General features: G+C 39.4%; 1 protein-coding gene across 2 annotated transcripts in view; it reads left to right on the top strand.

The window, feature by feature from the left end:
* The window catches only part of ano5b (anoctamin 5b), a 28,418-nt gene extending 16,439 nt beyond the window's left edge, over positions 1 to 11,979 (top strand). The window contains exons 6-21 of one of the 2 annotated variants that reach the window (XM_031324136.2): positions 138 to 422; positions 808 to 927; positions 2,751 to 2,866; positions 3,012 to 3,146; positions 4,489 to 4,594; positions 4,794 to 4,854; positions 5,978 to 6,129; positions 6,239 to 6,313; positions 6,495 to 6,720; positions 6,908 to 7,086; positions 7,309 to 7,406; positions 7,920 to 8,050; positions 8,203 to 8,408; positions 8,627 to 8,814; positions 9,650 to 9,755; positions 9,854 to 11,979. In XM_031324136.2, coding sequence (XP_031179996.1) covers positions 138 to 422; positions 808 to 927; positions 2,751 to 2,866; positions 3,012 to 3,146; positions 4,489 to 4,594; positions 4,794 to 4,854; positions 5,978 to 6,129; positions 6,239 to 6,313; positions 6,495 to 6,720; positions 6,908 to 7,086; positions 7,309 to 7,406; positions 7,920 to 8,050; positions 8,203 to 8,408; positions 8,627 to 8,814; positions 9,650 to 9,755; positions 9,854 to 10,078 — 2,409 coding nt within the window. In that variant the 3' untranslated portion in view covers positions 10,079 to 11,979. The remainder of the gene's footprint in view (positions 1 to 137; positions 423 to 807; positions 928 to 2,750; positions 2,867 to 3,011; positions 3,147 to 4,488; positions 4,595 to 4,793; positions 4,855 to 5,977; positions 6,130 to 6,238; positions 6,314 to 6,494; positions 6,721 to 6,907; positions 7,087 to 7,308; positions 7,407 to 7,919; positions 8,051 to 8,202; positions 8,409 to 8,626; positions 8,815 to 9,649; positions 9,756 to 9,853) is intronic. The other variant, XM_031324137.2, reaches the window with a different exon arrangement.
* The last annotated feature ends 1,032 nt before the right edge of the window (positions 11,980 to 13,011 follow it).

Raw genomic sequence — 13,011 nt, 5'->3', positions numbered from 1 at the left:
TGCTGAGGCACACCATATTCTACAGAAAAAAAGTCTTAAAGGGATGGCTCAGTTTTAGACACATTTTACTGCCATACTTAAAGGAAATTGTCTAAAAAAAGTATTTTTTTCCTCTTCTCCATCTATCCTTGTATCAGGACTCCAAAGACCAAAAGACATATTTCTTAAAGATCCATGCTCCATGGGATGTACTGACCACCTATGCTGATGTCTTAAAGATCAAAGTTCCCTTCAAGTTGAGTGATATCCCCCACAGTCAAGATGTCCCACTGGAGTGGCTCTCGCATCCTTTCCGCCTGCCAGAGCACATCATGCGTCCACAACCTGACTACTTTACCTACCCCTTCGACAAGGCCAAGACTGACTTCTTCCTTATCACTGACAAGGATACTTTCTTCCCGCCTTCCACAAGAAACAGAATTGTGAGTATTTCTTATCTAAAATCAGAATTTACTTGCTACATTGTAAATATCTCTTGGGTCTAATATTTTAGGGTTTATGAATGAGAAATCAGATTAACTCTCACAATTCTTCTGGACAGACTGACCAGACTAGACATGTTTGCCTGTTTTGGTTTTACCATGCTTGCACAACAATGACGCAACATGTAAAATGCATTTAGCTAAAAAGTTCCTACAAATCCGAATCCCTTAATCTCTGTCTTGTTTTTATATGTCTGTGTGAATGTCTCTTTGTGACTGGAGCCTCGTCAAAGAAAATTTTCTATAACCCTTGTGTAACAGACAGTAAAGTATTATTGTATCTTATCTTATCTTATCTCTTGTTAAATCCCGTCCTTGTTATAAGGTGTACTACATCCTGGCTCGCTGCCCGTACTACAAAGAGGGTCGGAGAGAAAGAGAGAAGACGGGAATCAAGCGACTACTCAGTAATGGGACGTATACAGCAGCCTTTCCACTACATGATGTAAGACATGAATAAAATATTATAAAATATTTTAAAACATGATAATAAAACACTGACAGGAGCAGTTATGTAGAGTGAGTACATTTTACTTTTAGTCCTACTTTCACTTAGCCTGGCTCCGCCCTCCTACTTACTTCCACTCAATTTTCATTTCCCTTCAGTACTCCGTCTGGGTTTGCAGTATATTCTTAGGTTTTCTCCGGTCAAATATTTGTAGGTCCAATCAGCGAACAGAGGGAGTGGCTGAGAACGATGATGTTGAGGACGTGCACTAGAAAGATGCGAGCGAAGCCATTCGGTCCATTGTGGCCAAGGGGGTAAGCCTCTCCTCGGACCGCGAACCTCCTATGGCGTCATTTTAATGCTACAAAGCGATCACCTCCCGTTAGCATCCCATTGACTGCCATTCATTTTGGCGCCACTTTGACAGCGAATAACTTTACATCTGAAGCGTTTAAAGACTCTATTTGTCCATTGTTTATTTCTAAAGAAACACGACAATGTAAAAATATGCTAACGATTGTGTCATAACCACGCGACTTACTGTCGCATAGTAGAGGAATTACCGTATAGTACAGGAGAAGCGCACAGGCAGTTTCGTCTCACATTAGCTGTTTAAGTTTAATTACTAATGTTAACTAGCATTTTAGTTAGCAATAATTAGCCTGTGCCTATGTTATCTCCTTACATATACCTACGCTCTCCGTCTCTGCAAGAATGGGAATGATTGAGATTTCTCTTGGCACAGCTACCAGAAGGCTTACAACTTTCAGACACGTTGCTCACGGCACATTTACGTCGTCTCTCTCAGTTGGAGGCTGTGCCGTAACCCTAGCCATCACCAGAAAAGTGCTTCTAACGGCCTTCACTGGTCTCCGCCCAGAGCCACGGGATCTGTCGGTCCATTCTTATATACAGTCTATGGTTGTGGCAGCAATGCTGCTGAATATCCAGAAGTTAAAGCCCGAGCAAGAACAATCTTTGCTGAGTTGTGTTGGTGGCCATGATGTTGTGGCCCTCCTCCCCACGGGGTTCGGGAAAAGTTTGATTTTCCAGCTCGCTCCGTTAGTGGTGAAGGAGTTGGCTAAGGCTAACGCTAGCGATGCTAATGCTAAATACAAGCTGATAGTTGTTGTCGGTCTCCCCTCTTGTTGCACATGCGGATGACATACGTCACGACCAAATGTTAGCGATTGGTTATGGCAGATCCAGAGAGGCTCTGGGCAGATCCAATAGTTTTAAACTTCAACAGAGTACCCGCCTTCAAGGAAGTTAACACTTGTCAATGGAGAGAGGCCAGACTCTCTGTACAAATGAAATGTACGAGAGTCTGGTAGGACCAGGCTAACTTTCACTACTACTACTACTACTACTACTACTACATACTGTATATACTATTTGTATTTTATTTCATTTGTCTATTTTGTTTTCATTTATTGCATCTGTATATACATATACAGTATATGTACAGTATATACATGGACAAATATATATATATATATATATAGTATACAGTGGTTCTGTAGTAGTAAATTGCAATAAAATTCATTTGTTTGTGCATTTCCTAGTTAATCAGCATGGTCTCAACATAACATAACATTTATTTGTTCCTTACTAATGACATTATATAGCACCAAGCATTTGTTTTCTTTTTCACTTCAAAGAAAAATGTGTTGAAACGTTTCTAAAAATATTATTTTAAGAGAAGGAATAAAAGGAATAGTTCAACATTTGCAGATTAGCTCATGAACTTTAATTGCAGAGATCTTTTTCTTTAATTTTTGTTCAACAGCTCCATATTGCATTGTTTCTTTTCCTTTCAGTGTCGATACTGGAAAAGGGCAAGGAATGCTGAATGCGAGAGTGAGCGCTACAACCTGTACAAGCACTGGGCCAGTTTTCTCTGCTTTTACAAAGAGCAGCCTCTCAACCTCATCAGGTAAACAGGCAACACCTAAATGCTGTCATCTTTTGTTTCAACACAAGATTTAATATTTATTTCACTGAAGCGTGTTTAATTAAGATTCTGTTAAAAACCAGAAAGAGAGAGCTGCAGAGTTAAATGGGCTGTTTTTTGGTTGTAGAAAGTACTACGGGGAGAAGATTGGGATCTACTTTGCCTGGCTGGGCTTCTACACAGAGATGCTGTTCTTTGCAGCCGTCATGGGCCTTATATGTTTCACCTATGGAGTGCTCAGTTATGATGACAACGTGTCAAGGTTTGTACCAACAGAGGGCTTTAGGGAAAAGCTAACCATGTGGCCAAAAGTATATGGACATCCGAATATTACCCCCATGTGTGATTGTTGACCATTAAATTCCTAAATCAGCATTAATCTGCTGCTGTAACCGTCTCCACTCTTCTGGGAAGACTTTCCACAGGACTGTTGAACCTGGCTGCTGAGATTTCTTCCCATTTAGCCACAAGAGCATTAGTGAGGTCCATTGATGTTAGACAATAAGGCCTGGCTAGTTCATCCCAAAAGTGTTGGGCAGGGATTGAGGTCAGGGGTTCTTTCACACCAAACTTAGGAAAACCATTTATTTATGGACCTCGCCTTGTGCGCGGTTCATTGTTATTTTGAAACAGAAAGGGGCCTTCCCCAAACTGTGGCCATAAAGTTCAAATCAAAATATTGTCATAAATACAATTTAAAGTACCCATATTATGAAAAAAAATCACTTGGGATATGGGGTGTGTCTCTGGTGCTTCCACACGCATACAAACTTGGAGAAAAAAAAAACAGTGAGTGAGATACGGTTTCTGAATGTGTCCTGCCTTCAGTCTCCGGGTGAGCTGTTCAAAATCAGCAGGGTTTTTTACGTCACTAGCCGAAACGAGGTGGCTAACCATAGCATGCTAGCTCGTTCTGAAAGGCAAAACACTGCTACAGCACACACTAGTTCACCATAACCTACAAAAGAACTACTTACATGTCCCTATTCTGCAGGCATTCCACATAAAGTTGGAAGTGTGCCCTCGTTTAGAAGAAGTCTCCCGGCTAATCCTGCCTTGTACTACTGAAGTTGTAGAAACAAACAGCTAGCTAGATGATGTGATCTTACCTAGCTACTGCGCATGTGCAATTGCCAACAAAGATGTTACAGCAGTGAGAGGTCTCACTCTGTAGCTAAAACAGAGACCTGGACACAGGGTGAAAAGAGGATCTGCAGCAATGTGCAGTACAACAAAAATATGGTGTTTTTTGAAAATTAAACCATGTAAACCTATTCTGGTACAACCTCAAAATACAATTATGAACCTGAAAATGAGCATAATATGGCCACTTTAATGCTGTTGCTTTAAGATTTCCCTTCATTGGACCTAAAAGGTCCAGCCCAAACCAGGAAAAGCAGCCTCAAACCAAAAGTACACACACATATGTGGACGGAGGTATCCACATACTTTTGGCCATATAATATATTATACTTATGCCTTTAAGATTGATACACCTATTTTGATATTCCAATTAAAAGCTGTTCCAAACTGGATGCTTAATGGTTATAATTGTTTTTAAACATTGTTTTTAAACATTTTCATATTTTTCTTTCTCCTTTCAGCAAAGAAATATGTGACCCCGATATTGGAGGCAACATTGTGATGTGTCCACTTTGTGATAGAAAGTGCCCTTTCTGGAAGCTCAACTCTACGTGTCTCTCATCCTGGGTAAAACATTACACTTCATATGTTAATTGGACACCACTGTAAAACCTAAAAGTGTATATTATCAACTTGAATTGTAGTGTGTGTGAAATTTACTCAAATATCTGCAGTAAATTGTATCCTGCTGAGTCAGCAGTATGTCACCCTGTTAATGCCCAGCGTGTCACTGAGGAACTTATTTTCTCCATATTCTCTCTTCCAGCAATCCCATCTGTTTGATAATGAGGGAACGGTATTCTTTGCCATATTTATGGGGATTTGGGGTAAGTGTCAGTCGATGCTGCTCTTACTGCGTTTAACCTGTGTTGGAGATCCAATTTGTTCCCCCTCCTGTGAGACAGATTTTCACAGTTAAAAGCCTTTTCACACTGAAGCGTCATTTATCCGTACTGCTTGAGCCCAGAACAAGATGCCAGCACAATTATGTTGTTATGTACCATGCAGTTGGAAAGCTCGCCCAGCACACTATGGGCCAAGAGCACCTAAAGAACTGGCCTTCTGAGCAGCAGTTAGCTGAAACACATTCCACTCCTAATGCCGGCTACACACTGCCTGCATGGCGTGAGCGTGGCATTTCTGTTGCGTGTCAGCTGCGTGGCGGCTGCATGGATTTTGCGTGTCTTTACACACCAGAAACATGTCTGATGCGGCGCTGCTGCTGCTAGCCTTGTCTGTACACATGTATGTTTCCCATTGATAAAATGAAATACCATGTTAAACATAAATATATACTTATTTGATTACAGCAAAGACAACGTCGGCAGTATTGACGGCAAAAAAGGCTACAGAATATTTTGTTCTGTATTGACAGGTGCAATATTAGAAAATCAATGTTTTTTTTTATTACATTCATATCTGCATTTATATCAAAACCTAGAGACTTTCAAACATCAACATGTCATTTATTTATATGTATTCGTGTCAAAATGACATATAAACATCTTTTCCTATTCTATTTTGCCTGGAAACGATTCCAACACGCTTGCGTGTTGTGTGAAACATAGGCGTTGGTTCTATTTCTAGCATGCACGCGTTTTCGGCGCGGCTCGAGCGGCGCCTGAGACGTGCGTGTCACGCAGGCAGTGTGTAAGCTCTAACCTGTTAACATGGGAGCTGAAATATAAATGGACACACCACGCAGCTGACACGCTCACGCAACGCAGCCAGTGTGTAGCCGGCCTAAAACTCAACACAGGCACTCTCTGTTCTTAGTCAGTGCAGCATGATTCAGGTCATAAAATAAAAAAACTCTGTCCAAAAAAATGGATGGAAACATCTGCACAACACAAGACTTTTCCTTATACAACGAAACCTATTTGTTAGAGGTCACTCACAAGCTAAGGTTTCACAACTTTTTGTGTCCTTCTCTTTAAATCTATTTGGCAGTAACTCTGTTTTTGGAGTTCTGGAAACGGCGTCAAGCCCGGCTGGAGTACGAGTGGGACTTGGTGGACTTTGAAGAGGAACAGCAACAGCTTCAAATCAGGCCCGAGTTTGAGATCCGATGCACTAACAGGAGACTCAACAAGATCACTAAGGTGCTTCGAACATGGAAAATAAACATGCCAAAATATATGTACTTTGTGGTTTGCAAATAATAACATGACACCTATACTTCTAATACAATAAATAATAATAATCTTTCAGGAAATGGAGCCGTATCTCCCCGTCACCAGCAAGTGTGCTCGCTTCTGCCTCTCGGCTGCCACTGTTATATTCTGGGTAACTCTGTCGTGTGTGTGCTTGTGTGTCACGTGTTTGTGCTATTTACAACAATACATAGTAAGTATTTGTCCCTGCCTTGTCCCATACTATTAACAGCTTTATGTTTGTTTGTGTGTGTGTGTGTGTGTGTGTGTGTGTGTGTGTGTGTGTGTGTGTGTGTGTGTGTGCCCCCCCAAAGATTTCTCTGATAGTGGCCTGTATTATTGGGGTCATAGCATACAGGCTGGCAGTGTATGCTGCCTTTGCAAGTATCATTAAAGATCCTTTGAGGAATATCCAGTTGGTGGGCAGATTCATCACTCCACAGCTAGCGACTTCTGTCACTGCCTCCTGCATCAACTTTGTCATCATCATGATCCTCAACTTCTTTTATGAGAGGGTGGCCATTTGGATCACTGATATGGGTAAGAAGATTTCATCTGACATTTACTGAATCAAAGAAGGGCTGAGAAGAACCTAAACACAAATGACAGGAGCGTACAACAGAGTCATCATTTTGTCTTTTCATATATCCAAAAAAACAACATGGAACAGACATTTTTACACACAACATTTTACACTGATCTACTATCTGGTGTTTGCTTCCTGTAGAAATCCCAAAGACCCACCTCGAGTATGAGAACAGGTTGACCATGAAGATGTTCCTCTTCCAGTTTGTCAACTACTACTCGTCATGCTTCTACGTGGCCTTCTTCAAAGGCAAATTTGTGGGTTATCCTGGCAAATACTCTTATATGTTTGGCGATAGGAGCTCACTGAGAAATGAGGAGGTGAGTTGTATTGCCCTATACAATATTAATTAGAGTTACTGTACTTTGTGCACTGAACTGAGATGTATATATTTTAAGTAAACATCCCCATAGAAAAGGGCAGCTTCATGTCGTCACATTTTTCTAAAAGTGAGGACAGCTTTATAATCTGGTGCTGCCAACAGGAAGTGCATCAAATAAAAGTGTGTTCTGTAAAAACTTAAAAACCTCTTGCTGTCCTAGTGTGACCCTGGAGGCTGTCTGATTGAGCTGACCACACAGCTGGTGATTGTTATGTCAGGAAAACAACTCTGGGGGAACATTCAGGAAGCTCTGCTGCCGTGAGTCCATCCAATCTCTGTCCTCCGCCCAGTCTTTCACCTCTTGACTATTCACCTCAATAGAACTCAACTCAAGGGAATGATTTTCAACAAACTTTTGTATTTTACAATTTGCATTTTGGCAACTTGTAGTGCATTTTATTAATGCAAATGTAGTGCACAAGATCAATATGTTGTGTGCACAAGTTATCATCATCAGTGAGTGCATGTACATAGATTTACCCTCAATAAATCTAATTTCCTACCATGCAGCTAGCCCGCTTCAGATGCACACACCCACGTCAAAATGGAGAGATTTTTTTTTCTTTACTTCTGAATGTCATAAAATAAAATTCTTGCCTCTCTACCCCACAAACACATGGATTTTAAAGAATAGGCTAAGAGAAAGTAGAGGTCGGCAACCATCGAGTCACTGTCATGTCTCTTTGGAAATGTTTTGTTCGCTTTGTGCGAATCCCAATGTCAGATGTCAGCAGTTTGACGTCTGTTTCTTCTTCGTGGGATTCTTGACAGGTTAATGCGTAACTGGTGGAATAGCAGAAAGGGACGGCACCGTCCTGAGAACCATTACAGCCGCTGGGAGCAGGACCACGTCCTGCTGAACTTCACCCAGCTGGGATTGTTTTATGAGTACCTGGAGATGGGTGAGATCATATACAGGACAACAAGATAAATGACTGTACGATTATATGGATGCTGTCGTTGTTTCTATCTATCTATTACATTTCCCTGTTTTCCACTCTCTTCTCTTTTTTCTATCACTAACACTCTCTGTCTGCTCTGCCTGTCTTTTCAGTGATCCAGTTTGGTTTCATCACTTTGTTTGTGGCCTCTTTCCCCTTGGCTCCGCTCCTGGCTCTGTTCAACAACATCCTGGAGATCAGGGTGGACGCCTGGAAGTTTACCACCCAGTTCAGACGACCGGTGGCGTCCAAGGCCCGAAACATTGGCGCGTGGCTGGAAATCCTTAACACAGTGGCCATTGTGTCTGTTGTTACCAATGTGAGTGTTGTACAGTATGTGTAGAAGTGTATGTTTATCAGTAACATTCAGTAAGTATTTTGGCCTTATTTGTGCTCATTTCTATATTTTCATGTATGATAAATGTGTAACAGGCTTTTTAGCATGACGATATTCATCTAACTAACCCTTTTTTGTAACACTTTCACTGCAGAAGCAAACATTTCAATGAAAGCCTTTTGTGCTTACTTCTGTCCCAGGCTTTCATAATGGCGTTCACCTCAGACATGATCCCCCGTTTGGTCTTCCTGTATACCAATGGCCAAAATTCCAGCATGAGTGGCTACGTTAACAACAGCCTGTCAATATACAACATCTCTCAGATACCTGAGCGCAACATGCCCGAGGAAAAAGACAACTGGTTTATTAACTCAACTGACACCTGCAGGTATCAGAGTTTAAAGAGCTTGTTGTGCATTTAGCTTTTCCGTATTTAAACAGTTTTGAAAAGCTTTAAAGCTGCACTAATCAATATTTAATATAAACAACTGTTTAAATAACTGTGTAATGTGACAGGGGTCGCTTCTTGTGACAAACCCACAGAAAATTGTTACTAGTCTCTTTAGTTACCCTCAGCTCTATGGAGCTTTTATCTAATTGTTTTAGCCTGCAACACTACAGGCTCATCTGTCTCACCTCGTTGTTTTCAGCTGCATCGGGCAGTTGTTTTCAGGGAAAAGGTCTGTTAAACTATGATAAATAAACAGACTAAGTTAGCAACTAGCTGGTGAACATAAAGGAGCATTCAGCAGCTGAAGAACCAGATATTTCCCTTACGAGTTGATGGAAACCAGAAACAAGAGCTAGAAATTAAAATGAATAATTGACTAAAATTTGAGAAACATGACTCCAAATGAATATGAGTGTTGCTCTGTGTTTCCTGGACGTGTAAATAAGAAAATATTTAGCATGTTAGGCATATCAACTTTATATTATGATGTCAGTACTATGTTTACAGTTTGTTGTTCTGCCCTAAAGTGGATATAAATGAACTCATATGACAGAATGTAAGTCTTTGTTGGCTTGAAAGGTGCAACGTATCATCTGAATGAATAATTTTTGCTTTAAAATTCCAGAATAATTATAAGTGTTTAAATCAGTTGTTTGAGCTATCTGAGTTTCGGAGTTTTATAGCATTTACTGATGTGCACTGGTACCAGCCCATTTTGTTTAATGATTACATTAATGAAACATTACTGACTGTGTGATGTTGTTTTGTACAGATACCGTGACTACCGTAACCCTCCAGGCCACACAAAGCAGTACAGTCATACAATGCAGTTCTGGCACATCTTGGCAGCCAAAATGGCCTTCATTATTATCATGGAAGTAAGACAACACAGCTTTTTCCCAACTCCTTACTCAAAAAACAATTGTTCAGAATTAAAGAATTATATGTTTACCATGTGATAATTATTTCTCCGCAGCACGTGGTCTTCATGGTGAAGTTCTTCGTGGCGTGGATGATCCCAGACGTCCCGTCAGATGTGAAGGCTCGGTTTAAACGAGAACGCTACCTGATTCAAGAGTACCTGCATAACTATGAGGTGGAGAGGGTCAAACTCCAGCTGAGTGCCAGTTTCATCACAGAGCCACAGTCAGAAATGTCCTCGATGACAGACAAGCATGAAGTGTTGTCTGAGTGCCTGTAGCCACCTGCTTCACACCTCCCCAACTAACCAAGCCAAGAACGGAATGTCTGGGTGTCTTCCACATACAAGGGCTTCCATCTTTGGGATAAAAACGCTAATATCTTTTCTTGCTGAATGGACTCCTATATTAGGATTTGTGTAGAGGTATCCAAAAAAAAAAAATCAAATGTAACATTTCACTTTGCTTAAAATCTGCGTCTCAAGTGGATGAAACATTCCCGTGCCATAAAAAGATAGTTGGAAAATAATAGCAAAAAGAGCAAAAAGATTGTAATGGCAGCATGTATCATTCTCCATGTAACGCCTTCAAACTCTCCATTTGTCATGACTGAAAACAATAATCTCTGTATGTGCTGGTAAAGTTAAAGTTTGTGGTTTTGAAACATGTGACATTAGGTGTAATTACCCTTTAAAGAGTTGGTTATGACTGTTTAGAAAAGAAGATATGGTCAGTTTTTAAAATGTTTGTGTTTAAAAAAATCATATCATTTTATGGATACATATCCTTTCTTCTGTCATGTATTTTTTAAATTGGTAACTACATAACGTTTATTTCCACTGATCTATAGCTGGGCTATGACATTGTCAGTTTTGTTATTTGAGTGTATTGTGTTAGGGAAAGGCTCTTAAAAAAGGTACCTCCATCATACAGCCATACTGTAACAATCATAAGTGTTATCATTCCACCCTGACTGAGTTAGTAATATGGTGAGACAGCAGCTGCAGGCTCATGCAGCTCATCTTCCAAAAGTATTTCCAACTTGCTGTGGGACCAATTATAGAATTTCAACCAAGAAAAAACAAAGAAAATGTATTGACAGTTTCTGATTTAATACAATCAGTTTGTGTGTGCATGAATTTAGGTTGAGTGTGTTTCGGCTTTACTCCTCGCATTGATAATAAATGGCTAATATTTCTGTTTTCAGATTTCACATTGTTGGCGTCTCCACATACTGTAGGCATAAACAAAGGCACCTTCATTTCAGAGATGAACAGAAAGGGGAAGAACTTGTTGTACCCTGGTTGGGATAGTTGTGAGTGAGGATTTCAGTGAAAATAAATTATTTCATGACTTTTAGTAACCCAATCCTACTCTCTATCTGGTTACTAAGTGTTGCTGTACTAGATATAAAGAATACATCATCTATTTAAATGGGTTTTAGTGCAATTAATTTATTGATCGCCTTCTGCTCTGTAGCCTGAAGCTTTTGTATTTAGAGTTACTTCATACTACTCTTTTAAAGATATCTTTTATCAATTTACTTGCAACACCTTATTCCTTATTTTGTACTATTCATCACCTCATAAATCAAGCAGTGTTAGTTCACACAGCTTTTCCAGTACATTTTATGCTATAAGATTATATTTCCGTACAGATTAGTCATTTATGAAATACAGGATCACTTTAGATTTTTCTGTGATTATATGGAAACCTCTGTAATTGACTCTGTAAATGTTGCAGTTGTGATTTTTATCTATCAGCAAATTATATTTGAAAGTTAAAAACAAAGCCTGACCAACTCACATCTCAGGATTAAACATCTGATCATGTTTGTCGAGCATCACTTGTTGATGAAGTTTGCAGATGTCAGATGTGTGCAGAGCTTGATCCTGCAACATGCTTGATGCATTTCCCAACAAACAAATGCCTTAAACCTATGTGTTTACTTGTTTTGTATGATGTTGTAATGACAAAGTTTTCTATCTGAATTCAAAACCTGTTTCATATCATTTGTTGCTACTGCTGCTACAGTAGTCATTGCAAAGTAGCTGTGTTGTCTGGTTTGATGTGCATGAATTGCTGTAAATATTTTGTCAGTTCTATTTTTATTGTAGCCTATTGTACATAAATGCAGTAAAGCTGGTAATATTCACAATAAATACATAAATAACTAGTTTTATTCTGAGTTTATTTGCATGTAGCCTATACAACAACATATTGATTTAAAAAATCTAATAAAACCATTGTGAGACACAAGGTCAAGAAAAAGGCTTGTTTCACTCAAGATCCCCTCTAGACATGTTGCAAGAGGTAAAAATACTTGAAAAACCTACTTGAATACTAATTAGTGTCTCATAAGGTTTTTGCAACACAAAATAAGTATTTCATCATTGAAATATCCATCCATATGTTCTATGTTTATTTCAAAAGTTGAACTACTGAACAGCTGTGGTCACTGTAAAGTCCCTTCTCATTGTTTGTGAGTTGAATACTGGACCATGATTGGCTTCCAAACTAGTTGTGATGTTACAGTCCTGCTCATACCTACAAGTGTTAAACTGAGATTTAAGGTGAGCACACAACTATCTCTCTTCAGCAGATGAACATGAAAGCAGCCTTCTCGTGTCAAACTCTTATGTCATTCTGCACAGTGAAGCTTAAACATTCAAGAGATGCTACAATAAGCAAAACACAATGCTGTGTGGAGGGTGACATAAAGAAAAAAAACATGATTTAGCCCCATATTTAAAATAGCCCCACATCATCACATACCCTTCACCATACCTAGAGATTGGCATGGGGTACTTTCCATAAAATCATCTCTCAATGCAAATCAAACCAGCTATTAGTCTAACTGAAATAAAACCAAGCCAATCTCTAGGTATGGTGAAGGGTATGTGATGATGTGGGGCTATTTTAATTCCAAAGGCCAAGGGAACTTTATCAGAATGCATAGTATCCTGGATCCATGAAATAACTGGCCTTTAAAAATAAATATCTGCCTGCCTCTATGGGAATTTAACATAGGGGTGTCTATACTTATGCCCCCTGTATTTTAAGGAAGAACATTTATTTATTTACGATACATTATTCATTCACAAAGAAAATTGGTGTCCTTAAAGGTTGGATTTTTCCTAATATTTTTAATTAAGGCATTAAGATCAATTTCCACAAGATGATTTTTTTTATTCCTCTTTTTAGTCAACTTTAG

Source organism: Sander lucioperca, chromosome 3 (assembly GCF_008315115.2).
Source record: "Sander lucioperca isolate FBNREF2018 chromosome 3, SLUC_FBN_1.2, whole genome shotgun sequence".
Taxonomy (NCBI): domain Eukaryota; kingdom Metazoa; phylum Chordata; class Actinopteri; order Perciformes; family Percidae; genus Sander; species Sander lucioperca.
The sequence above is the reverse complement of the archived record's forward strand: the minus strand, read 5'-3'. Positions and strand labels throughout refer to the sequence as shown.